The 27,952-nt window shown below is 40.8% G+C and overlaps 1 protein-coding gene across 1 annotated transcript in view; it reads right to left on the bottom strand.

Moving 5' to 3' along the window:
* slc25a21 (solute carrier family 25 member 21) overlaps nucleotides 1-27,952 on the bottom strand; it is an 82,839-nt gene continuing 54,887 nt past the window's right edge. The window contains exons 3-11 of the mRNA XM_080870088.1: nucleotides 27,325-27,373; nucleotides 15,285-15,368; nucleotides 8,456-8,522; nucleotides 7,584-7,643; nucleotides 4,629-4,736; nucleotides 4,353-4,517; nucleotides 2,566-2,747; nucleotides 1,011-1,063; nucleotides 1-607 (exon numbers count right to left, since the gene is read on the bottom strand). Coding sequence (XP_080726214.1) covers nucleotides 546-607; nucleotides 1,011-1,063; nucleotides 2,566-2,747; nucleotides 4,353-4,517; nucleotides 4,629-4,736; nucleotides 7,584-7,643; nucleotides 8,456-8,522; nucleotides 15,285-15,368; nucleotides 27,325-27,373 — 830 coding nt within the window. The 3' untranslated portion in view covers nucleotides 1-545. The remainder of the gene's footprint in view (nucleotides 608-1,010; nucleotides 1,064-2,565; nucleotides 2,748-4,352; nucleotides 4,518-4,628; nucleotides 4,737-7,583; nucleotides 7,644-8,455; nucleotides 8,523-15,284; nucleotides 15,369-27,324; nucleotides 27,374-27,952) is intronic.

The following is a 27,952-nucleotide window of genomic DNA, read 5'->3' as shown; positions in this document are numbered from 1 at the left end:
GTTCAAGTATAGCTGTAAATAGACAGAAATCAGGATAATCATAAAAATGCCTTCACTCTATTTTTGGTGTTTTATGTCATTTGAACACATTTCAAGTATTTCTATATAAATAGAGTTCATATTCTGAAGCGTTCAGCTCAGTCTACTTTGTCTTTGTCTATTTAATCTGTGATTGTTGCACCAAACCAGTGAGATGAGCCCAAAAAAGAAGAAAAACATGAGAACTACAACCAATGAAATGTGAAAACACTATGTTAATGCATGACTTCATTAGGAACACTGATTTGTCAATGATTTTAAACTCAATGAAGACTATTTTCAGGTATTAGAACAGTTCCTTCAGACTCAAAATGTGTTGTAGCATTTTGAATGTGGGAAATGAAAGCTGCATTTTAAAACATAATATAATGCTGATTTGGTAATTTGAGTTTTTTGTATTCAAGATAAAAAAAATATCGAATTTATTCCGATATGACTCTGATCAGGTAACGATACTTGCAGTAAGGCACAGTTCATAAGGCACCATTGTGGGGTTCCCTGTTTTGTTACCAGTTTCTCTGCAGCCACTCAGACACATATTCATAGACCAACAGCATTACTGCTCCACCTGTGAGAGAATATAAGAGAAGTACCCGTTGTGAATTTGATTTTCAGAGGCTTTACTTCCCCAGTGAGTTTCTGAGAGCAGGAACATGTGAAAAGCTTGTAGCACTTGTTTACAAAGGAGGTGGACGGTATCTCTAGCTCACTGTATTTCCATTTAAAGCTTATTATTGTGGAATATTATGTAAATACTGTTCCTTGGAATCTGCTGAGAAGGAAATAGTGTTTGCTACAGCCTTATTTCACTGGAAGCACTGCATGCAAAGTTGAAATGCTAATATGCTTAAGGGAAGGCTTTTTCTTGCTTAATCGCTCTCTTCACCAGCCTTATCTGCTGCAACAGGTGTGACAGATGTGAGGATGACAATGATTTCAATATTAACACGAGGAATTTTTTTTTTTCTTACCTGGTCCAAGCCTCATTATCTTGGGAACCAATCCCTTGTATAGTGCCAAATACCTGCAAAGAAAGGAAAGAAGAGCTGTAAGGTGTTAATGTGCAAAGATTTTAGCTAGAATCCAGTATATGTAAATCGTTTCAGTTTGCGTAATGGCTGTGCTGCGATGGAGTTGAAATGTAAATTAGTGCAAATGGAGTGGTGGTGTGTAAATTTTAGACTGCACATAAGTACTTCTCATGTGTCCTACTTCATATGTCAAATCCAGCACAACTCAGAGGCAAATTTTAAACCTCTGACATCACTTCATTTATTAAATATCATTTTAGATGCTTTGCAGATCTCAAAGAAAACCAATGTAAGTGAACTCTTGTGTATGATAATCTATTATCATTTGATCTAAAAAAGAAATTCAGAAGCTGCCTAGCAATTCATGAATCAAGCCCCAGCTTTATTAGATGTAATGTATGCAATGCATCAATACTTACAGTTCGCTATTATAATAAGCAAGTTCTGAATAGAGTCATTTTTACATGATAAATCTATTTGTTTTTGTAAGTGTTTGACTGATCTGAGTCCTTCCATATGCTGGTTGTATACATGCGCCTGTGCTCTTGCTTGTGAATGCATGAATGAGTATACATGTGAGAGCCTGTCTGTCAGTCTGTCTGTCTGCTGCGCTGCCTGTCTGTCACTCCATCAGGTATATAGGGTCCAGCGGCCAGCGCTACCGAGTACCTGCTCCTTAATGCATTCAAGGTGATCAGTGGCTGTCCGCCTCCGCCTCGTGCTCCCTGTCCCGCTCCCTGCCCCCGCCACTGATGGCGTTAATAAGGCTCGACCCACTTCCTCCCTGGCCCTCTGTCTGATTAGATTGACCCGTGGAGCGCCGTGCGGCTCGTTAGGGTCTGCTTAATGACGTCTCCCATAGGGACCACTAATTAGCTGGGACTGTGTTGTGTTAGAGAAGGGGACTGGATGTGGCGGATGGGGCACCATCCATGCACCCCTGCAACGACAACATTTCAGTGCCATTCTTGCAACAACCTCTATACTAACAACATCCACTAACTACAAACATATCGCTGGCCCTTGTCTAGCGGAGCAGCATGGGGGAAAGTGGAAAGCCTGAGGCAATTGCTAGCATAACATACATCTTTCCTTGAAGCTTCCATTTAGAGCTGTCATTCTTTGAGGCATGAAAATATGTTAACATTTACTAAACAACTGACAGGCTGCAGAAATGTATGATTGTACTCATGGGGAATACAGCCCAGAATCTAACATCATTATTTAGTTTCCATTCATTGGATCACAGTTTTGCATGAAGCTATTCGTGCTTTTTTGCTGTATTTAGTGTAGGAAAGTCACTCCACACAATCAAACCCTGCTAACTTGTAGCTCCAGCTGGTACATTTGTCTTCTCTGACAGCCAGTTTGGCAGATAACCAACTATCGACTGCTAACAAAACAGACAAAGTGGCTCATTAATTCTTGAATGAATCAGCATTCCAGCTTTTGTCCCGAACATCCCCTGTTTTTCTCCTCCCACATTTGTCCATACCCCTCTTCGCGGTACACTAGTGCCATGGTCTGGAAGCAGGTGCGGTACTTGATCTCTCCTGGCACTGGCTGGGGGCCCTGGATCCGGCTCTTGGCTACATCGAAGGGAATATTCACACAGGAGGAGATGGTCCCAGACAACAGGCCGATGGTAAACTTGCGCAGGAACTCTAGGGTAGGGTCCTGAAAAAGGAGGAGATAAAATTAGGTATGCCTTTTTAAGGGTGACACTTATATTTTTAAAGTGTGAACCACAGGGTTAAATTTGGTCCCATAAAACATAAACAGCAAATAGAGCTTTTGGAAATAAAAAGGAAAGTAGTGACAGGGAGTTGACAAAGTCAGCGCTGAGACATTACGTGTCTACGTCTATGAGCGAATGTGGGGGAGAGCATGAGGGGACTTGTGCATATGATTGCAAAGCTTGCATGAAAGCCCTGATCATTTTATGGTAGCGGGGGGCAGATTAGTGCTTCCTGACTGCAGTGCAGCATTCTGATTGGCTGAGCAGAAGCACATGTTCACCGGGGAGCCAAGACAGAGGATTTATAAACAGGGTTCATGCAGGCAGACTGGGGAGGCATATGGGGACAATTTGGGTAATTGGGCTGTGACTCGGCACAGGGGTATTACTGTACCAAAGAAGCCCAGACTCAGAGAGCTCTGACAGCTAATTGGCCAGGATATTTTTACAAATGACAGCAGCCTCTCTGGTCCAGGCCTTTCTCAAGCGGCTGGACACCCTGAGAGCCGTGGTAAATCAACAGCTAATCCCACTTTTTCTATTTTTTTTCAAGTGGGATGTGGAGAAGGGGGCAACGTAACTGTGGCCTAAGTACACCCATCAACCCACTTCCTAACAGCCTTAAGCAAACATCTCCTCACACATTCACTTGTGAATGATGGCAGTGTGCTATCTGCCTCCTCTGTTAGTCAAAAGGCCACATGAGAGAAACCTGGACTCGACAGTCTGAATTCGACTGCAGACAAGTTTGAGTTGCAAGCTCATTGCTCATGTTGCTGACACAAGGCCTTTGAAGAAACACCACTATCAGCTCAGCCTGTGAATTGCACAACGTCCGCAATATTTCTGCTTTTGCTGTCTCGACAATGGCCACTGTTAGCATCTAACAAACAGGATCGCTCCATCAATGTGCATCGAGACGGATAATTCCCAAAAAGCAACTGCCACAATCTAAGAAGGGAGCTATTTGAGTCATCCAGCCACATAATTATCATTCACAGAAGATGACCACTTGGTTTTCTGTACATCATGCGTCATTGGAAAAATGTTGAAAATTTAGCAGAGCCTGGCCTCCCACTGTAACCCTCCTCTTGAAAATAGTACAGTTGTCTGCTTCCAATTAGTTCATTGGAGTTAATCTAATGCTCCAGTTTGCACATGTGGAACTGGCGTATGGTAATGTTTCCATTAAACAAAATTAACTTTTGTTTGGGCCATCAGGAACTGCCGGATGTGTAATCTGAAACTTTGAGGATGTTATGAAGAGCAAACAGAAGAGGTATTAGTGGGGCTGATCTTACAAGTCCTCTCTGATTTTTGCTTCCTTCCCTCCATGCCAGTCAGGCTAACTAATAATACTGTTAAATACATTTGGTATTTCCCTGTGGCAAGGTTGTTGGCACACATGCATATCACATAGCCTATGGATAGCAAAAAAACTAGGTGTAGTCAAGGTTACCAATGTCAAAGCAAGGTTAAAGTGGTTTGGAAAAAAACCCCAAAACAAGTAAGTGTGTGATCATAGATTATGATTGGCATATTACTGGGTTGGTAGGAATAGCGTCCTTGACATTGAAGTAGAAGCCAAAGTAGATCATGTTGAAAACTCCATGGCGCCCCAGTGTTGATGTTAATCCTTTATTAAGGCCCCTCAGTCCAAAGCCGTCTGACTTAATTATCCGTCTTGCTTGGGCAAAGGAGGAGGGTTGCTGTATTGGAAAGATTGAATTCGAAAGAAACACATGTGAGCAGATTTCTATGGAAAGATGTGTAGATTACCAATATTTTACACATTATGACAATATTTGATTTCAGTCAACCTCTTTGAAGGAATCCCTGTTGGCCTGGAGACTGACTTTCACCACCTCGAATGGATTGATCACTAAAGCCTCAGTCAAGCCAGAACCAAGCCCTGCTGCAGACAGCGCCTAAAGGGGAGTTGGACGTGATTTAGGACTCAGAATGTGGAGATAATATTTGGGTAGAGACAGAGCAAACTAGATAAACTGATGAAGACAATGAAGAGTGACAACGTGTCCGGGTTACAAGAGCTGCCGTTGTTATTTCATTTCCAGAAACCTGAGTCTTTTTGTCTTGTCTAAAATATGTATTCGTCACAGCCATCATTGTTACTTCTTGACAAATGCTTTAAGACGCCTGTGTTTATCATCAGACAGAATGCCAGATGACAGATGGGAATGAGAGGAAGGTGAGTAGAAAGTAGGAATGTGAGCAAGGTAACAAACTTGCACTGAAGAAGCCAAAAAATTATTTTCTGCTTTCATTCATCTCATCACAATCAACATGCACTAATGTAGCACCGATTTTATACAACTGGCTGTTGCAACACTGCATGTACTTACATTGGTCTGTCTATTTCTGCATCTAAGTGTGTGTGTACATGTGTGTGTGTGTACATGTGTGCGTGCATGCGTGCATGCGTGCTCAGAGCGAGGCGTAATGGGAACATGTCAAGAACGTGTCTATAGCTCATTACTCTTCCTGCCTCTTTATCCTGCTGTCAGAGCCCCGGGACCCATCCTCTCAGACATGCCTCGCGATGTTTACACAGCCAGCGAGCCACGTTTTAATTCCTTATTTGTATTATTACTGTGTGTGTCCTCATTAATCAGAGTGAAGGCATTCAGCTGTGCCATGCTGAATAGGGGGGAAGAGAGAGCACCATTCACAACCAATCTGTAATTCACTTGCACTAATGATCTGATGTGATTACAGTACTTGATATGCGAGGGCCTCTGGGGGGAATGGGGTTAGAGGTACTTGAGGAAGAGGAAGGGGTGGAAAGAAGATAGTCAGAAGGAGGCATAAGAAGAGTGGGAAGAGGGCATGATGAATGGGACAGGTAAACATTACTCCAGAAATGGCTGTAAAAACAAGATGAGGATATTCTCCACGCTGGGGCGGCTTTGACACTGAGCTACAGGTAAGCCATCCATCATGGCTGACACTTGGCTGCCACCTGAATAGGTGGTGTGCGGTGACCACACCCCACCAATACAAATCTTTCTAGCTTAAAACTCTGACTCAATATAACAGAAAATCAATTACTCAAGAAGGATGAAACCTCTTCTTACCTCATGGCCTGTGGTGTAGCCAGTCTCCAGAATTAACAACCGCCAAGCAAGTTGGTCAAGTTGGTTTTAAAGTACTGTGTTAAATATTAGACTATTTTGGCTCTACTTCCAAACATCGGGGTTTGAAAGGAGTGGTGACTATGAAGTTTTGTGGGTTCATCTTAATTTAAGAGGCAATCTGTGTTTATGTCCAGGCTATAAAGAATCCCACCTGCTTAACTTGGGGATGAAGAGAAAAAGGTGCTACTATATAAACGATATAATCCCAGTGGGTTGTCCCAGTGTAGCCACGCTGCGATAAAATAACGTGATTAAAGTTAACTAAATGGGAACTTGAAATTTTAATACACTGATTTTTAACTGCCTTTTTTCTCGAATTGGGATTAGTTGCTGTTGGACGTGCAGTTGAGGTTGGGTAAACGATATTATCTGATCAGCTGTCTCAGTTGTTATGAATTCAACCTTTAGATCACTAGCATGTCACAAACTTTGCTGGACTCCTTTTGCTGTTTTAAATTGTAAGGTCTGACTTCCCATATGGCTGAGCTTATTTAAAAATGACTGAATGTCACAGCAGACAGGCAGTATTGTTACCGCCATAGCTTTTCTACTTGCTTTACATTCATTGTAGAATTGCAAAGTGATTTTTCGTCTGTGTCAGCAGTGAAGGGGCACACTCATTTTGTTTGAATAAGCATTAATCAAATTGTCAATGGACAAACCAGACTGCAGATTCCAGGATTATACCGAGTGCAAGCACTATGATTGCTGTTGTGACTCCAGGTTACAGATTTGGGTTGTCTTTTATATTAACACAACATACAGCATGGGCAAAACGCAGCACCTGCCCAATGTTAAGTCTGCACCGTAGTCTTATGGTAACTGTTGCTGTTATGCAACATTTAGCTCCTTCCTATCTTCAATTTAAAAAAAAATCTGAATAGATTCTCACACAGTGTGAGTCAATGAAATGAAAACAAAGTAATTATTACTTGTGTAATTTTAAAAAAGCCTTCTAATAAGCTGCCAGTTATACTGGATTAACACATACGTAGCAGCACCGAACAAACGCTTGTAGTTTTTGTGGCTGCTCTGTTGCTGGGAATGAAGCTCATAAAAGCAAAGGTTCAGCCAGAGACATGGAGTCATTAGTGCCACACTGATCACAGCTGATGTCCCAAACTGAGTGCCAACTACATATAAATGTTGCTTCATACATTTAAATGCTAAACTGAGGTGAAAGTGGAACATTCAGGGTTTGTTTCAGAAGTTCTAAAAATGACATTGACAGCTACATAAATGACTAAATGTGTGCTGAATTGCTCGCACTATGCCAACAGTATTAATTTAAGCTCTGGAAATCATTTCATGTTTATCTTGTCCAATGTGTGACCAAGATAAAAAACACAAAATGAGTAAGAATTTCCCTTCTAAACCTATTCCTTCATTACTAAAAGTTTTACATGAAACAGCACTGAAAATGAAATGTTAACAAGGACATTTACATTTTTATTAATTCATTTGCCTGGCAAAATTATTCTTGGCATTTGTCTTTGTTTTAAAAGCCTTTGGCAGGTGAGCTGTTTTTATACTCTAAAACATTATTCCAAATCCGGTGTGCGTGCGTATTTCTTTTTTCAAGTGAGAGTGTATTCAGGTGTCCCTGGATGGAAGACTCACCACACCGGGAGACAAAGGGGTCAAATTCAGCAACTTCTTGTACTGCTCAAAGGTGAAAAACTGCAGTGGGAAAGATCAGGATAAAAGCGCTGTCAGAAAGTGACATCTGTGCACACATACACACCCACATATGGTGTACATAAAGAAAGCTACCTTAAAAACACACAAAAGGAAAGGGGGAACTACATGAAGATTGCATGTATTTAGTAAACGAACATGAAATGACGGTACGCTTTGAATTTCAGACCTTGATCTTTGTGGAAAGACAAAAGTCTCAAAAGCAGACAGATCCACGGATCTGTTTATTTGACCAAGGGCAAAATGCCAGCAAGACTGTTTTAATCTGAGCTTTAATTTGTTTTCTGGCTCCAGACATTTCTCACCACCTAGCTTTGTTCTCAATGTGAGTGATTACCCCATCTTCTCAGTGTGAGTGCTTACTTTTAAAGTTCACACATCCTTGTTTCCAGCATCTCATTACAGAGGTGTTCTATGCCAAGCATCAGGGCCCTCTGCGCCACCCAACCCCCCGCTCACCCCAATCCCTGTCACCCCATTACACGTTAGCTCCAAATGCTAAACCTCATTACAAATATCCAAAGATGGCTCTCAAGAGATGGCTTTCTTTCAAATGCTTGTAAGTCAATATTTGGAAGACCAACAGAATGAACAGGAGTGGCTAAGGAGGCAGACATGGCAGAGGGCGTCATGTGTTTAATCAACACGTGTGTACCATGTTAGAACGATTGTGGTTTGAGTGTTTTCATATGGGAGTGAAGCAGTTTGCCAAGAAACCAGATCCTGAGCGTTGCATCATATGCCGAGAAGCTCTGCGGCCATCAGTGAACAAACGGCCATGTCCTTTGTCTCACCTTGACTGCTCTCTTTGGTGTCTCTGCCAGAATAGGAGGTAGGATTCCCTTGTAGAATCCAAATACTCTGTAGAAAGAGGAAATAAAATGTTTCTCTGTAAAGTGTAAAGTGTGTGTGTTAGTCCCCATAGGGAAATAGTTCCTCTGCATTTAACCCATGCACCCAGTGAAGCAGTGGGCAGCCACCAGTGCAGCGCCCGGGGAGCAGTGTGCAGGGACGGTACCTTGCTCAGGGGTACCTCAGGGTAGCCGTTCAGTGGAGTCGAACCCCCGACCTTCCGATCATGGGGCCACCACTCTACCTAATGAGCTATCCCTGCCCCTCTCTGGCACTGAATTCGACTTAAGTTTTTGTAAAATGTTAGTTTACTTTTACATTGTACGTGTAGTGTATCAACACTACACGTACATCGGATCAACCAAACTGCTGCTGAAATATCCTCTAATACACTGATAACTTTACATCAACTTATTATTCATCGTTGTAATGCAATACAGCTCAACACCACAGCAACTCTAACTTAGGATACAAAGTACAGATTGCATAGGATTTAGGAAGTTTTAGTTATGCATTTTGCCATGTTCCAAGACAAGTTTCAAATGGCTGCTCACTGATTTTCATATTGTATGGAAATAAGTGGAAGCCAATGAACGTCACAAGGCAGCGTGGTGCAGTGGACAGCACTGTCGCCTTGCATCAAGAAGCTTTAATCCACTATTCAGGGCTATGCATGCTTGATAAAGACTTGGCTTTGCGTGATGTCGCAGTGACTTGCTAGTCAAATTTGAGTTAAGGAATTCATACAATGTGCAGAATTCCTGTTTAAGGTTTATATAAAGGTTTAAAAATCACAAAGGGATTGGCGTGACATTTTCTCTTCCTCCTTATTCAGCAAGGCACATTTTCAGATATACTTTCAAACCACAAACCCTGGTAAACATGTTCTACATGAATATGCTGAGGAAATGATTTAAGGGTGTTTTTTCAGTATTTGATATGTTGGATATTTCAGAAGCAGTAGCTGTATAATTTTAGTCAATTTGGTCGTTTGCCTGTGCTCGATTATACATCCAGCCATGATTTAAGGCAGAGTCAGAGCCAGGAAAAATAATAAAATGATACAGTGAGTTATTCATATTGAGATGTGTACCTACATGGAACACAGGCTATATTTTGGAAAAGCGAATTTTATGTAATGCCTTCACAAACTAAATGAACAGATTGTTAAATTAGTCATTAACACACTTATTGGGTGCTTTTTTTGAATTATATACAAATCTCTTCTTAACCTTTCCATGCTGTGTTCAGATTCACTCAGATTCTTGGATATAAGCTGAGTTACCCTCTCATAGGTAAATGCCCCTTTGTAACCAGGTGAGGTATGTTAACGGCTGATGGAAAAGTAACAAAAGAGCACATATATAGATTCACACGAATGTCTGACTGGTTTTTGATGTACACATGCAAGAGGACAGTAGTAGGCTTTGTTTTGCACACTGCATGTTTCGTATACATTCAGAAGTGCACACACATGCATTTCCCACAGCCTTCAGTTAGGTCAAAACATGTTAGAACATTTAGGACATTTGTTTGAACTGGTCTAGTTTACATTAATGGGGCCAGATTGACATACTTTAACTTTTTCTTACTAGTAATATGTTGTTTTTGTCAAACTTTACCACGTGTGCCACAGGCTCCAGGTCTAAAACGCAGCACATCTGAAGCATCGGATACTTTGAGTCATTAGCTTTTGTGTTGATAGCAAACTGTTCCTGGCAACAGCTACCTCTCCTCCACTATTATCATTCCTAAATGTTGTTTTAAGGGGACTGTCTTGAATTAAAACAGGTAAAACAGGTTTAAATCTTCAAAGAAGGGAAGCAGCAGAGGCCACTACTCTTATACTATCAGTATAAAGGACAGGACAGGTCAGGACATTTTTATCCATAATAAATCAATCAATCTGAAGATGGGGTTATGCATGTGTAATTGCGATAAATATTTCAATAAATATTTTGTTTAATTGCCGTGCAAAGCTCAGGGCAACGATGTGTAAACACATAACAAACGTGTTGCTATGGAAAAACTACATTCTTTTGTGGTCACCACCCATCACAAGCTTTTTAGATTTCCCGCTTCCTTGTTTATTTACCATTGAGATATTTTCCATGATACAAATTCCATTCATGGAAAATGCAAAATATGCTCTTCGATCACAACGTTTCAAAGCTTCCTCTGTTCAATTTTTTTGTTGCTACCTTACTTCTTGAAAGAACACTTTCAAATGACATCAGTGGTTATTGTGAAACTGCAAGATGGCCTTAATAAAAAAAGTTTCATTCAGCTGTTTTCTTTTCTTTAAAAAAAAAAAATACAAAACAAAATAAATATTCCGTGGCTAGTTATCTGTGCCAGCTCTAACCTCGAAAAGTGAAAACACACATCAGTGAATCAGAGATGCACATTATGACATGCCCTTCATTACAATGTGGAATACAAGTCATTTTGAAGGAATAGTTACCAGAAACCTGATGGCGTTCTGAAGATTTACTTCTAAAACTCAAGGCTAATATTACAAAGTCTTTGCTATGCTACAAAATAAGAATTTCTCTTTCTCGACCTGCAGATAGAGACTCAAGTAGAGGCTCCAAATGTGGGTTGATGCACAGCTAAAAAAAAAAAGGTTCAGAGAAAAGACACGATTTACTCGGTATTTCTCAGTTGTTTCAGGAAATCATCTAGCCTCCCCCCCATTTGTCATCTAAACAAACACACCACCCTGACAGCAATTAATGGGACTAAGGAGTCAAAAACTAATCTTTTAGGCCTTTCCAAGGAGTTTACTGACAAATAAAAAGTAGCCTTATTACCAAAAATAATTTCTTTATCTAAAAATAAAAAATAATAGATAATAATATTCTGTAAATGTACACATGGTCATTAAATATTTGTTGTGGCGAAGGGAAAGCGAAACTATCAGAGAGGGCAAACTGATATTGAATACAAGTCAAAGAGGACAACATGGCGTGGCCGACTGTATCCTGTGAACAGCAGCACCAGCTCTGTTGTGGCAACATTCTCTAAAAGTCAACAGAGATGATCTTGGTTGATTGGGTACAAGTGTAAATATTTTTGCTGCTGGAACACATTTCCACTGACTATAACCTGAGACCGACAGGCGATTACGCTTGCACAGAATCCACAGCGGCGAGGGCGCCTAGCAAAAACAGCAGCAAACCACAACTAATTATCAAAAGACTTTTCATCAGGTGATCCAGCCTATTTGATCAACACCTGAAGCTACACAAGCAGCGCTGGCTCTGGGTAATTGAGCCCGCATTATCATGCCAGAGCAAGGGATTATCGCTGAGCAAAATGCTGCCTGGAAGCCAAAAATGAATCTCTTATATGGTTTGTGTAAACAAGTTATTTCAGTCAGACGGAAGGCCTTTCCCTCTCCTCTCTTTGTCCATGCAAATGGTGGCCACAGATTTCCCGGGTGTGGTCAGGCTGGGGAGCCACCAGGTGATGAAGGAGGAGTGAAATTTGTTACAGAACAAATATGGCCTCTAGTGAGTGGCCATCATTTGAATCCTTATTTGATTGCCAATGTAAAGTACACACTAAGTCCCTTTTTGTCTTTCCTAAACAAATGGCCTCCTGACACAGAGCGAGGGATGAGGGATGTGTATATCCCAGCATTAGTTGGGTGTACTTGTATGCTTGTGTGTGTAATTTGGCTTTCATTTTCATAAACCTTTCCTTTTTTAACAGCCTTCATCCATCTGGAGAGAAGCGTGTCAGTGACACAACTACACAAAAAAGACCAACTAAATAAATCCACTAACAGCGATACCAGTGACAGAAATAAAAACAGACAAAAATAGCGTAACAGTGAAAATGTGCAAACCTGGAAAGTTGCTGCGATTTACATTTTGGAACACACATTTTATTTTCACAGTCTTTGAGGAAACTGAAAAATGTTGCACAGGGAATATTTTAGCATTTCCTAGTGCCTGTTAAAACTTGACATTGCTCCTAACAGGAACTAAATAACAGAATTCCCAGTGGCCAGGATTAAATCCACCAAAACTGCTTCCGTTTATGCAACTTAGATGTCACCTAAGTCACGAATAGCTATAACTAGAATAAAAAAAACCCTGTGTTACTGACGTAAGAGATTGTACGATAAACACTTTTACCTGCTGTAACAAAAGGACGCTATAGCACATGTTGTGGTTGTCAGGGGTTTGAGATTTGGATTAATCTAGCACAGTCTGTAAGATAAGTAGGTTTAACAGTAGTTTAACAGTATACTGTTCTTTCTTGCTTTGATTCTGAATCATTAGTTTTTATTCATCTCTGGCTTTCTTCCACATTGTGTCTTTTGTCCTGACTCCCTCTGCTCACCCCTTACCGGTCGCGGCAGACGGCTGCCCCACCCTAAGCCTGGTTCATGTTTCTTCCACTTAAAAGGGAGTTTTTCCTTCCCACTGTTGCCAAATGTTTCCTCATAGTTGATCGTATGATTTTGAGGGTTTTCTTTCTAGTATTATTGGGTCTTTACCTTTCATTATAAAGCACCTTGAGGCAACTCTTGTTGGGATTTGGCACTATATAAATAGAATTGAGGATTAGATATATGTGTATTTTCCTTTATAAATGCAATGCAAGTAGGTCAGTTTAGGATCAAAACTAAAAACAGAAGAAAGCAGCTGGCCTTGACAATGTCTCTTTACCTCCTTACTATATCTCCATCAAAAGCTCACTAATAATCTTGGACTATCTTTCCTTTATAAGCTATAAAACTTAATTTCCCTTCAGAGATCCCAGTTATGCATGTTTCCAAAAATGCCAAATATTCCTTTAACCTATTCCTTTCACCGTCGCATTTCATACATGATCTGGATCATCATAATCGTATCTGCTCTTCTTCACACTACCACGAATGTATACATATTTTTTGCATGGGTGGTCCCAGCTGGATTCAACCCCACATCCCTCAACCCTACAGTGTTAGTTCCAGGCATTAGTCACTCATCTTCAGTATTTCCACCGTTCTCATGTAATGCATGGACCCTTTTAATATAACCATGGCCGCGCTTTGGGTCCCGACCCAGTCTCTGGATACCACACTAGCAAAGAATGCTAGAGAATAGAGTCTTTTTGTTTGCCTCCAGACGGAAACACTTAACACATGCTCACGCTGCTGCACCCACATGCAAAAAAAGAAAGAAGTGCAGACTGTAAGGCAATACACAACCAAGTGTTAGTGAGTGTAGTTCACACGGTCACACACTTATGAGCACAGCTACAGGATTTCATGCTATATTTTAGAGATGGCAAATGTAAAATTTTAACAGATATAACTCTTAATTCGTGTTAAGCATTCACGTGCATCTCCTTGTATATGAAATTAAATACTATAGGTGCAGCTATTGTGTCCAGGCTTGTGTCTTTCTTCAGCTTAGTCACTGAGCTCAACTTTAGAGCTCAGGTTTCCTCCCTCACCGCCTCAAAGAGGGAGAGAGAGAGTGAGAGAGAGGTCTGGTGTTGGCCCTGTTCTGCCATGAGCTGACGGGAGAAGTTTATTTTTAATAATAATTCTACAACAGTGGGGCCTAACATTATTTATATAAATTATAACTAAGTGGTTTGGCCTGTAGGTAATCCTCAATGTGCTACTGGGGAGTGATTACATACTCAGCAAAAATATACTGTTAATGATAATTGGTCGACAAGGAAGTGGATCTTCCGTATTCAGTGATTCTGCGGCACGTCTCGACTTTGTTAGATGAGATCACACTCAAACAGCACTCAAAAGCTTATGTTGATATTGTGAACGCCACGCTTTATGTCAACCATTTTATGTGCCAAAAGACTTCTCTGGAAATTCGTACAAGGTTAGTCCCGCAGGACACACCCAAAAAGTAGGCAAAGAAGCGTTAAATGTCACACTGTCAGCATGCGTATGGGGTGAAGAGGGCATGGCTACTGTAACAGCATAAGTGTGTGTGTTGAACTCCAGCCAACTGAGGATTTCTAACTGTCACTAGCCAGCCTCTTGCCTTGCGCTCACTCACACCTTGCAGCAGATCAACTTTATATCCGCAGTAAAGCTGTCGGCTCATCGTAAACAGAGCGAGTGGCAAACACTTTCTCCTACGCCTGCTCTATCTCACAGACCTGTGACAGGGCAGGCAGACGAGGAGGGAGCATGGCAGGATGGCTGTCTTTAGTTAGTCTACTCGTATCCTGTACGAGATACAGCGTATAATAAGGTATGTTCAGTGGTTTGCTGCACGATATTTTTGGAGGCTGACAGACACATCAGCCATTTTTAAGGAAGCCAAACTGTAATGCTCACATCCTTATAGCCACCAAACCACATAACTTTTGGTTACATTTAAATAAAGCAGCATGTTTGGAAGAAATGTCACTCACAGCATAGCTGACTACATACTTTTCTCCCTGATATGCTGTTAGTATGACAGCAACAGTAGCTTTTCCTAAGAATTAAAGACATAAAAAGCATAGCATACCTATGGACACAACAGCATAAGCAAACACCAAGTTTTTGGTGGCCAACTTAAAGTTTTGCCTTGATGTCACAGTACATTTTATTGTTCTAGGTTGTTGTAATAAAGATGCATTCATTGAGTTTGTGCTTGACTTTTGCCCCTCAAGGAACTATTAAAAAGAAATGAATTTAATAAGCATAGGCAAATAATGGCACTATCAACCTTTGTGTTTTTCATGTGCAGGAAAACAGAAAGACTCATGAGTGGCTTCCCGTGTTATTTTGAATCACTACTGAGGATAACCTACCCTTCACTCTGGAAAATTGTCCGGAAGCAGTGACCCAGGCTCTTGTAGCTGGTGGGGTCAGTGGTGCCTCTTTGGATCTGAAACCTGCAACAAGAAATTTCTGATTAAAAATTCAGTTACTTTAAATATTATGATCATCAGCTCCATCAACTTATGTTAACTCTGCATAGGGACTGTTATCATAGCTAGATGTTGGTTTCTTTTAATTTCTATCCTCATTTCCTGTGTAGGCTATACTCCGACATGGCTTCAAAAGCACAAATTTGAGCTTGTTTTCCCTCTATTTTCTTCCCTCTCTTTTTTCCCTCCTCCACTATGATGAGAGGCTCCTTCCACTCAGTGCAGGAGAGAACTTAAACATTTATTTAACCCAAATGATCCAATTAACCATGCAACACACCAGGACCAGGCCTTTTGCACAAAGCATTTCAGGTACTAACATGCCAGCAAGCCTATAGTAACAGCTCTTGAGTTACGTGTAAATTTTTAATACGATGGAGCCAGTCGAGTGACTTTTTGTTGTACAGCAAACATGCAGGTACCTCTCTAATAAAGTCTGGTGAGCTGTGTGTAAATCTTGAAAGAATGAATAGAAATCATGCTTGTTAGTGGTAAAGAGCTTCAGGTACTCATTTAAGACTCCTCATTTAACACCACTGTATGCCTTGGAATTAGAGAAAACATGACGAAATAACTAACGTCTTATATGTGAAATGAGATGATGACAACTGTGTTTAACAAGATGACAAAATCTAACTTGAAGATCTTAAATAACATTAGCAATTCTGAGGAGCGAAGCAGGAGACACGAGTAAAAAAAGCAGGCAGTAATGGGACAAGAGAAAGATTCCCTCCTCATATGGCTTCAACTTCTAGGTCACAAGGTCAGCAGTAAGTCGTCCACGCGGGTGCCTGATGGGGCCATAAAGAGCCCCCAGGTTCCAGTGGAGGGGAAGTTTAGTGGGGTGAGCGGCCTTTCATATCACTAACAGATTAACATCTTAGAGGGGTGTCCCTCAAATCCTATTTGGTGGATTCCCAAATAGCTTGTAACTGGTTCCTGAAAACTAGTAAAAACAGGATAATAAATAGATGTCTGACACCATATTAAAGACAAGAAGAAAAGAAGGACTCAAGGTATGAGATGATGGTGAAACAGGAGGTACTGGGAGGAGGCAAAGACCAAGAAGATTTAAGACCACAGGGGCTTGTAAACAAATTCAAATCTGGCTTAATTAGAGTCATATGATGAAGGGGTCAAGGATGGAAGGCACTCTGTCCTCAGTCTCCCCCTGTCTCCTTTGCTTGCCCTACTTCGACCCGAACTGGCCCTAAGAGAGTGAGGTTGGCAATGCCGTGGTCCAGTTCCAGCCCCCTGACTCCACTCGTAACCCCGGGGTCACCTCATTTCCTCATGGCCCTCTTCTACCCTGTCATAAAAGCCAGGGACCAAGCAGAAAGGCCCAGGGAGTAGAAGATAATAGGGATGAATATAAGAACTTATGGCAGCAGGGGAACTGTCAGGCCCCTGGCTAGGAAACTGCTTGTGTTGCTTTTCACAGCAACCAGTTGTAGAAAACAAGACCCAAAGCTTCAGTTGGTTGTGAGTGGATGTCCTGTTTGGGGGGATTTGTGCAGACAAAAAGCTCTAGTTTCTGTTAACACGGCCTCAGTGAATACAAAGATATACTGGTTGGCTGAAGAAGAGCAAAAGATATCCTTTATATTGCTCTGGCAGATTTGCTTGGCCTTGGAGTCAGCCCTGCAAGTCATAAACTCTACAGACGGAAGACCCAAGGAAAACCCTGGGGCTTCTTTAAAACACACTGCTTGGAGCATCTTCTTCAATCATCAGTGAAAGCTAATGGAGATACAGTATACCAAGAGGTGATGAAATCTGCAAGTTCATCAAGGCTCCCCCATTTGTTCTTCACCCACATCCTACTCTCTCTGTACTTGTGCTTTATAGGCCCAGAGCTACCCGGGAGAGGGTGAAGGCGAGGGCAGGTTGGTGATTCTGCAAACGAGACAACACTCTTGTTTAAATAATACGAAAGACCTCGTCCACCTGACCTCCAATACCTATAAAAGCACAAATGTCAGGCATCCACAAAGATGTCAAAAAGGTAAAGGAATGTGCAGTAGAAGGCTAGAGCCCCATTCTTTGTATTTTTATGGATAGCAGAGGAGTGTTTCAGGGCTTAGCAAGGCTATGCCCGCTCCCAGACCCTTGTGGTAATGGGCTTGAATGGGCCACCGACAAAATGGGCTGTCATCTCATAGGTGGTGAGATGTGGAGGTGAACCTACAGACTGTGTTAAAAAAAAAAAGCCTATAGGAAGGGGGTTGCTAGGTTGATTCAAGCGCATAGGTTTGACTGGGCAGATTTAAAAGCCTTTCTTAAGAGATATGGATATTCCCTTAAAAGAAATTAATAGCTGGATGAGTTTGATGACTTGCTATTTATTTAAAAACTCTTATTTATAGCTGTTCAGACAGACTGACATTTAATTAAAACACTAAGTAGAGAAGTAATGACCTAATCTACAACAGGCAGTTACCTATACCTATCTATTATACTGTAGTATTTCATATAGTGCAATTTTCCCCAAGTATGAATGTTTTATGATTTATGTGTTTTGCTGCGTATTTGGACTGGTTGCTACAGTGAGAGCCTTGATCTGCCCATGCCTTCTCTCTTGGAATGCCAAGTGCTTTGACAAAAAAGGAGAGAAACAAAAAATATGATTGAAGAAAAAGAAGAAGTGAATCACAAGGGGGAGGAATGAAAGTTGAGCAATTTCTCATGTTAGATCTGAAGTACATAAGACAATCCAGAAGGAAACATAAAGGGGAAGTCTATTTTTTACAACCAGACAGTTAATTTTAATGAGCAGGATCATAAAGATGGTAAAAGTCCATTGCATTGGTACATGAGGTTACGACCACATTTCCGACATAAATGGTCCAACATGGCAAATTCCTTCAATTGTGACTTTAGCCATACAGTCTTGCATCAGGGTAAAGAGCCAAAATAAAAGGCTCCCGTCTTATTGTTTTGACAACGGAGATGACTTAGTCCCACAGAGTAAATAGTGTGTTCGATTTAAAAAGCACCATAAATTAAGGTGTATCACACTTAAGTTTGATTTCAACTCATCTATGCCCTGTCCATAAAGAAATGAGCAAAGAAAAAATTGATATATTAAATCTATAATAAAACTGTTACAGGAAAAACTGAGAATAGGAGCAGAAGGGATATAAAGACAAACCTTTGGAGAACAGAATAGGAAAAAATATTAAAGGGGAAGAAGATGTGAGATGGGAGCTCAAGGGAAGTGATAAACTTTTGGTGCTTGCAACACGGCAGGCTGCCAGAGTTTGATCTGGACCAGGCCAGGTTAGGTTTCACCAGCACCCACTGGATCTGGGAAATCCCAAATTATACATGCAGTCTGGATATCAGAAAAAAAGTTAGTCTGGTTGTTAAAGGGGCTACAAAATCCTTCTGTCATTCTGGATTCTCTCTCACACTGATAAAACTGGTTCCTCTGAATCCCAGTGGTGATGTTGGGACTGTTTCGCTAGTCCAGATGTCTGCTCATATGCTGTGACCCTTGTGACCTGAGATCAGGCAGTGTTACTGGAGAAGAGCAAGAAAAAAAGCTGCATAAAACACCATGAGGCAGGGCCAGTCTAAGACTGGGACCTCAAATGCTTTGAGCATTACAAACTTCTGCTTGACTAAGAGATAACTCTGTGTTAGAGTGGACTGTGGCAAATTTAGAACGTGACTGCTGCAGAAGTGGATCAGATAGGTGGAAAAAATGAGCAGTCTTACCACCATTTCCAGAAAACGATTGCATAACAGGAAGGATTTCTTGGGTGTTTAATCTAGAGTCTTTTAAACTCTGCCAACTGCTGTTAGCTGAAATTATGGCGCTATGGTGCAGTTTTAATTATGGCATCATATAAAAGTAAAAGTAAAACAGTAAAACCTCTTTTGCAGGTTCTTCAAGTACAAATTAAGAACAAAGAAAAAAAACTCAGGTTACTATAACTCAATATTATTTTTTTTTATCATGGCTAAAACTAGACCAACTCTCTTTTTCGATAATTAAGGTACTAGTCTTTCGATTGATTATCTCATCAGTCATAGAGTAGTCCAGGAGAGGACAGTAGAAGCCACGGTTGGGAACTTCTGCAATATTGTTTAGACTCCCATGAGCTACCAACATGACATGTCTCAGCCTTGGCTCAGGTCTCGACTGAATTTGCCAATAATCATACTTAACCTCCTAGGACCTGACATTACATTTTGGGTTATTTAGACCAAAATACTAAATTTTACACAATAAGGGCCTGATATCCACTTACGAGGACATTATACTGCTACTGTTCTATGAAAATTTTAAACGAATATCCTCATATGTGGCTCTTATTTTTCTTAAAAACAAAAATAAGGTAAAAAAAAAAAAAAATCTGGTAATTCTTTGTTTTTACATTCATCGGGCCCCAATATGCCGAAATATCAAAGAGAAATTAAAAATGCATGCGGTGGAAGAGTTCGGGTCTTAGGAGGTTAAACTACAGAGGCCTTGTTTCAAGAAATTCAGTCATCTTGCTGTTATATTCTTCATTTGTTTAAACATTTGTGTCATGATGTTTTAGGGTGTAGATGCCAGTTTGTCTCAGGGCTTGTAATATTGTTATTTAAAGACTTACTGATCAGAAAGTTGTTGAAAAAGAGTCACCCAGCCACGTGTGGATAAAGAAGAATACTGTTACCTTTCTCTGTTGCTTTTCTTTCAACTTTCTTTTCATCACATATATCTCTTAAACTCTTTCTTGGACAAACTGCTATCTGCCCTTATCTGGTATCACTGACTAAGAAGTAAGCATAACGCTTTGTGCAAGTGCAGGCCACAGTAATTTTTACTGGACGCCATCCAGATCTTTTAGCTTAAATCCAGTTATTTTAAGAGCTTGAGTGACATGAAGAATTATGGATCTAGTCAGTGATGCAGACCTATGAAAGTTACAACCAAATCATGCCAAGGTTTTTAAATAAGTCTGGAATGCTTGAGCAGTGACTTCTTCTCACCCACAGGCCAGATCACTTTCAGAGCAATGTCAACTACATATTACACACCTTTGTGTAGTCCGGTGCAGTAAACATGCTTGGCTCTATCTGCCTAAACACTGCATGAAAAAATGGGAACAAACTTATACCTACGCTTTAGGCACTAGTACGAAATATCAATTTAATTGGATTTAAAAGATTTAATGACTGAAAGAAAAGAGGCAATCTAGAGAGTAAAGAAACTGCCAAACAACTACGAGTTGTTCCAAAGCAACAACAATTTGTGCTGAGCTTGAAATGTTGTGTTAGAGCGACTCCAATGTGGGAATAGCTTCTCGCGGGAGGCTGGAACTTTAGTAATAAATAAAGGATGCACAGACATGTATGTCTGAGTTTTGAAATGGTGCGGCAGGGGGGCAGCCGTGTGGTTGCAGCACAGTGAGGGTGTAGTGAAATCAAAGCCCTCTATGTTTTTACTCTGTAATTAGTGCACTGGAATGTGAACCTCTTCACTGATAATGAATACAGGTGCTCAACTACAAACACTGACAGGCCATATGCTCTTTACATGCACCTCTATAACACAAACTTCTATAATAATCCATATGACTGTTAGCTATAGCTCAAACAGCTGTGTGTAACTCTAGTAACATCTGTCACAACTGTAAAACTATGGGTGTGGTTTTTAAGGGCTTTTTTATGGTTGAAAGTCAGGTTAAAATAAGTGGGTAGTAACATCTTTCAGACATGCATGCCTTTCTGTTAATCCAACCAAAATGTAACATGTCAGCGGTTTGTCGAAATTTCCATTTAATCCACAATAGCCGTCAACCTAAATGGATTGTTTCTGTAACACTTCCAAAAAAAAGTCTGAATGAATACAGTCATATTGATGTAGGATGATTTTACATATGGGGTGAGTACCAATAAGGACGCCAAAGAACTTGATGATCTAACTCTAGACTTCATTCAGAAGAGTATGGTTTGAAACCAAGAAGAAATGTAGCTTTCTGGACAACAACACAAACAAAAGTTCTTGGGTTGCAAACTGGTGCAACGCCAAGAGCGCAACTGTTGTGCCTTCAGCTGAATATGAGAAAACCAGGCAACCAAACAGGATGACAAACAGACTGTAAGGATCATACAATATAAGCTATTTTTCTGTGATGTTTTGGCATGTTTGAATAAACCCGTGAAAAACACTGATGTAAAAGTCACCAATGTCACGATGACACAAATCTGGCTTGACTAAGCAGTGACTTGCCTGAAAAGAGATGGAACATTTCAGTTCTTAGTTCTTTGATATTTTAAACGTTTTTCATTAAAACTGCTCAACAGAAGGAAGGGTATATTCAGGGATATGTCACTGTTTTTCACTGAACTATTTTTGGACTTATTGATGGCGTCATCTTGGGAGAGCTGCCCACATATAACGCAAGAGCTGACAAACTTATTTGAAGGTGAAGTTGCACTTAAAGGAAGGTTAGAGGAAGGATCATGAGCCTTGTATTGTATTGCTTAAACTCCTTTTGATTTTTTAATGAATTTTATTTTTCACTGTGCAATACAATAAAGTCACAATGGAGCAACAGTTACAAAAAATCAAAAATAACACAAAATCACCATCAAAAAGTCAAACACCCATCATATAAAAGACAGAAGGATCTCATAATGTTTCAAAAGCAATTTAAAAAAAGATTTTTTACTCTATTTTTGCAGCATCTGCAGAAAGTTTAGTATAGTACTGCACAGGTTTTGGAAAAACTGTGGTTATGATGAACAAAGGTATAAGTTAGGCACATTAAAACACTTGGTAGGAGAAAGATTATGGTTACGGTTAACAAAACCACAAATGTTAATTGCAGGTCTGTGACAAAATGAACTGTCAGCATAAACGTGGGATGTATTGACCGATGCACCTCCTCAACCCACCGCACCCCTACTTTCTGCCTTTCTACATCGTTCGCATTTCAGTCAGGACCGCTTTAGCGAAAGAAAATTATTATTTCCATTTGCAGTAATTTATATTTGGTGGTTCTGTGCTGTTCTAGTAGTCTCTACCCACCCTTTAAAGTGCATCAATGGAAAAAAAGCCTGAAGCAGGAAAACCAGCAGTACAGCTCTCTAGGTTACAGAGGAGAGGAGGCATTAATGCCAACCTATATACACAGATACACAGGATGAAAAGAAAGAGTTGGTATGAAGGTGGGCTGCAAAGCTGCTTGCAGAGAAAGCAGTGAAGACAGACTAAAGTAGAGCATTGCGATTGCGGGGCGATCGTGGCTCAAGAGTTGGAAGTTCGCCTTGTAATCGGAAGGTTGCCGGTTCGAGCCCGGCTTGGACAGTCTCGGTCGTTGTGTCCTTGGGCAAGACACTTCACCCGTTGCCTACTGGTGGTGGTCAGAGGGCCCGGTGGCGCCAGCGTCTGGCAGCCTCGCCTCTGTCAGTGCGCCCCAGGGTGGCTGTGGCTACAATGTAGTTTGCCATCACGAATGTATGTGTGTGAATGGGTGGATGACTGGTTGTGTAAAGCGCTTTGGGGTCCTTAGGGACTAGTAAAGCACTATACAAATACAGGCCATTTACCATTTTTACCACTGCCATTTGAGTATACAGAATAGCATTAGTTATTATTAGCATTAGTAATACTATTCTACAATACCAGATGAACTATGATTGCTAGCTTAGCTTGACTTTGAGGATTGCCTCAACCTGTGCTATGCTCAATATGAGTAAAAATAATCAACATAATCATATAAATAATTATTCATAGTGTGTTATTAGGATGGCAGACTTGGTAAGTACAACAGTCTAATGAACCATATTACAAACACTTATGTTGAACTGCATTTTTCACCATTGAGAAATGCAAGCGAGCGTGACTAGGCTATGACTATTCATATTGTAGTCCTGCCAAATATGCAGTTCTGCTCTGCCCATGAAAAGAATTGCTCTCTGCCTTTTGAACTGGACTCACAACTAACTCACTCAAGCAATGCACTGACTAAGTTGAGTTTATCCTGCATTCGCCCGGCATGTGTCTAGCTTTACATGTTGAGCGAAGCCTTGCCCTGCGGACTGAGAGCGCTGGGGGGGATTAGAAGCCAGCTTGACTACCGCTGACCTGCCTTTCCTTTACAAGGAAAGATCAGCTATCAGACTGCTACTGCTTTGTGCCCTGCTGTTTGAGGGTTGTGTCAGGGATTCCTCCTTAAGTGCACAGGGGTTCACCAAACAGTTGGGGGCAAACAGACGTGGAGGGAGGAGGCCTGAAACCTCTCACTATCCTTAGTGCTGTCACATGTTGCCCAAAAAGCCTGGATGTCATCTGTCAAAGCCCTCATCAAAGAGCACTTTCAAGCTCAGCAAGTTTCATGCGTGCTGTGACCAAATGAAGGTAGTGTTTCCATGGATACTGCCCCAATTGAGGGCTAGTACCAGGTTTTTCTAATCAGGCTTGAAACAAGCTACTGGCAGGCTTAGTGGGTTGCAGTGACAGCCATGTCATACAACACAATTTACAGAATTGCACAATTCAATACAAATCTTCTAAACATGTACAACAGGGATCTAAAACAAAACATTATATAATCGCTCAACTAACTACAAATTCAGAAGAAAAGATGCAAGTTTAAACAATAGATTCCACATGATATTGATGAAGTAGTTATGTAATAAGGTTTATATTAACAACCGTAGTGGTTAAACAACAACAGGTTAACTGAGACGTTTGCTGAAAAACTGAAACCACAGAAGAATGCAAAAACACGAGAAAGCGTTTGTATTTAAAAGGTTAAAAAGTTGAATGAAGCGCAGTTAGAGGACAAAGAAAGAGACTTAGAGGAACAAACAAGGAATACGTAAGGAGAGGATACAAAAAACTAGAATGGCAAAAAGGCAGAATTGGTGCAGAGGGCGACAAGATAGAAAGAAGGAGTGGCTCCGTCAGAGCGATTGCTTAAAAAATATGGGGCCTTATTAAAACAAACACATCCGATCATGTATGCACTGTAGAAGCAAAAATAGCTTCCCTGTGACACAAGCTGCTTAGGCAGACACAGACATGAGGAAGGTGTGGTTTCATTCTCTGGAAGGAAGCACAGCATAAGGGTTGATGGGAAGCTGTTTCAGATGTGTGTGTGAGTATGTTTGCGCATGCATGTTTATAAGGGTGGAGCTCCATGTAACAGGATCTCAACATGAAGGGAAATGCGGGCTCATTGAGACTCTCTAATGAGAGGGGGAACCTGATCAGATTCAGATGGGGTGCCCCGAGCGCACAGCCCCCCTACAGAAAGTGCCGCCCGACACCCTTTGTTACCTCCAAGTGAGCTGAGAACAGCCCATGAACCATGTAACTAGGTGGTTTCCAGGTTAATGAAAAGCTGTAACTCCGGTCCCACTGTCTCTCTCGGCTAGAGTGACGACTGCCCTCCCCTTCCCATGTCGTATCACCCCCCCCCCCCCTTCTTCACCTCCACATTCCTGCCCATGTCCATGACGGGAGTATCAGGGTCAAGGGCAATTAACTTTGCTTTGTGCGAAGTATGCTTTATTTATATCTGAGGCTTTTTATTATCCAGAGGAGTGCACAATATAAGAAAAGTCAAAACCTCTGAGTGGTATATTTTAAATTAAATTATCTGAAATTGTATGACAATTAACAGAAATGTGCATTATATTACCAAAAGGGCAATTCACACTAAATTCACTTTGCAGTTAAGAATTTTTTTTATCAAGACATAACCTCTACTGATTCATTTGCTGCACAAAAATATAAAATGCTGTCTTGTGCCCAAGAAACTGTATGTTTAACTCTCTTTTAACGATGAAAGCGGTTGTAAGTCAAACTGATGGCAGGTGGGCTCAGCAGGAGTCCCTCAGATGTAAGATAGATGTACTTGTTAGCAAAGGTGAGTAACAGGAGTCATGGCTTGACTGGTCAGTAAACACACCACAGAGAGTTAAAGTGCAGCAACAAAGGCAAAAATACACACTGTGAGTCATCTGACAAGACTTTTACTTTTGCCCATATTTAAAGCAATGTCGAATGTGCTTTAATGAAATGCTGGCTATCATTACTCAAAAGTGCTTTAATAGATATGTAGAGCTATTACATTGTCTAGCTATTTCTTTATCTACCAAATCAGTCATCTTGGACGAGTAAAAGCTGCCAAATGGTCCGTGACATTACATTTTGTTGATTCATAACAGCAGTATTTGGCTACTGGTGGAGAAGCAAACTGCTGATGTTAGTCCTAAATCTGCAGTTCGCTCCCCCCGTCCCTGTGAAAGAGGAGAAAGCCAAATCCTCATTCGCAATACAGGTAAACATCAACTCCACGGCAGGTACACATTAGGGCGGGTTTACTACAAAAGAAAGAAAAAGGGAGAAAGAAAAAAAGGAAGAAAAAAAAGCTCCTTTGATTCTGTGTTGGTGGAAAAAAGTAAATTTACACCAGTTGCTGTTCAATTTGGACCGGTGGACAATAAAGCAGGAGCCAGTGCCTAATAAGAGCCATGCCTGAGAGAGAGAGGGAGAGACACAGAGAGCGAGAGAAACCCAGTGGAGGTGTGTCTGCGTCTCGGCTCCAAGGTTCCTGCTAATAGATTTCAGCTCCCTCAGTTTCCCAATTAGCTGGTATGTAATGCTTGGTTTATGAATTCATGTGTAGATACTAAGTGTTAGAACATGTGTGAACATGTACAGTGTGAATGCATATTTACACATACATGGCATTGTATGTGTACGGCAAAGATACAAGCTGTGTGTGTAATTATCACGCCAAATAAACAGCAACTACCTGTTGTTTATAAATTCATATACTGATTATAGTGGTGATTTAAATTAATTTTTAAAAATCCCCTATTTAAGACAGAAAGGAATCAGATTACACTGACCAATTCCCAGCCAAAATCTGCCTATCAACGTCAACACATGGCGACACAAACAGAAAACAAACAGATAAACCTGTCCAGTTTTAGTGCAGCTTTTACCACTTTTTAAGGAAGAGCATTACAAAGCAAATAGTGAGTGCACTTTTAACCCTGACCCTGTGTGAGGATGGACAGGCAGCGCTCAAGACTTACCTGTAATAAACCCCAATAGCTTCCACACATGACCATAAATCACACGGTATGCCTTCAAAGTATCGAATATCGACTAATACAACACCGCTCACCCCTGGCTTTTATCCCCCGTGCTTCCTTTTCTGTGTTCTGGTGGTGGCACTGCCTTTAAAGTGCAACCATCTCACTTTTTTAAAAGGCACGCCGAGCAATTTATTTACCAAGAAACTGCAGCCGTAAATGACAGAAAAAGCTGCACAATTTACGGACAAGTAGTGAATGGGGGTAGGGGGGCCCAGAACGAAGCCAGGGGTCTTGGCTGGGCCTGTGAAAGCCTATAAAGCTTTAGTAGTAGCCCACGACCTGTTTATGGCTGGCTGAGACGCTGTGGTGTGAGGCTCCTGATCACTCTGCAGCTCGTGACTGCTGCCGCTCTTGCATAACACACAAACAGGAGATGGTAACGGAAACAAGGCATTAAAACACTGCAAACAGATTCGGTGACATGGGCTTTATTCTGCAAGTCTCAGAAAGAAAAGGTCTGGGCCTTTTTTTTAAATAAGGTAACGAGGCAAAAAAAAGAAGAGTGACTTAAAAACAGAAAACATCTAACCTTAACATTGTGTGAGGAATAAATGGGTAAATGATGCATTTCATTTTCCACAAAACGTCTGAGGCTCTTGGCATTTGTCTTGGCCTGCTTAAATGTGGATTGCAGAACTGGCTTGGCATGCTGAGCTGGGGGACCTGGTATGCTCGGAACTTCACAGCATAGATGCAAATGCCCACCAAGAAGATTCAAGGCAGATGTGGACTGAAATGGCGTCCTTGTAAGTAGCCATTTGGTAAAGGTATTGCAGGAATTTTTTATTTTGAAAATGTGGCTCACCTCGTCTTCACCACATCGAGGGGATGCATCAAGCAGATCTCTACCAGACCTAAAAAAAGTAAAAAAAAAAAAAAAAAAAAAAAAAGAACAGTCAAGATTAGTCACTTTAAAAAGAATAGGTAATTCGGTCTCTATTTTCCTTGCTTTCGTTTTTGTTCACTGCACTGATGACTGCTTACGAATGAAGATAAATGAAAAGCATTTTTTATCAGTCACTGGATGATTTCCAACGGTTTCAAGATTGTATTTCTGCAAATGCACTCCTTCTGCGTTCTGCACAGACTGTTTACCAGCATGAAACCAAAGCCTGCTCAAACATGACTGGTCAATACAACTGGACTACAAACAGAAACCAGACATTTCTGATGGTTAAGACAGCATTAAGTATGTTGAAGAAAGATTCATTGGCAGCATACGTTTGTCAGAAATGAGAGTAATTGAAAATTATGAGTTTGAGTCTCTATAGTTTCAAGTTGGCTTTCCAAATGCTCAGCAATTGCTACTTAGTCTAAACTGAGCATATTTAGGTTTGGCACAGTCAACCCATGCACACAATTTTTTTTTAGAGATTTTAGTAAAACATAACTAAATGTGAATAAAATAATAAATAATCTACAAACAGTGATAA

Source organism: Rhamphochromis sp. 'chilingali' (genome assembly GCF_963969265.1).
Source record: "Rhamphochromis sp. 'chilingali' genome assembly, chromosome: 21".
In the NCBI taxonomy this organism is placed as follows: domain Eukaryota; kingdom Metazoa; phylum Chordata; class Actinopteri; order Cichliformes; family Cichlidae; genus Rhamphochromis; species Rhamphochromis sp. 'chilingali'.
Note: the sequence above shows the minus strand (reverse complement) of the source record. Positions and strands in the feature narration are given on the sequence as shown.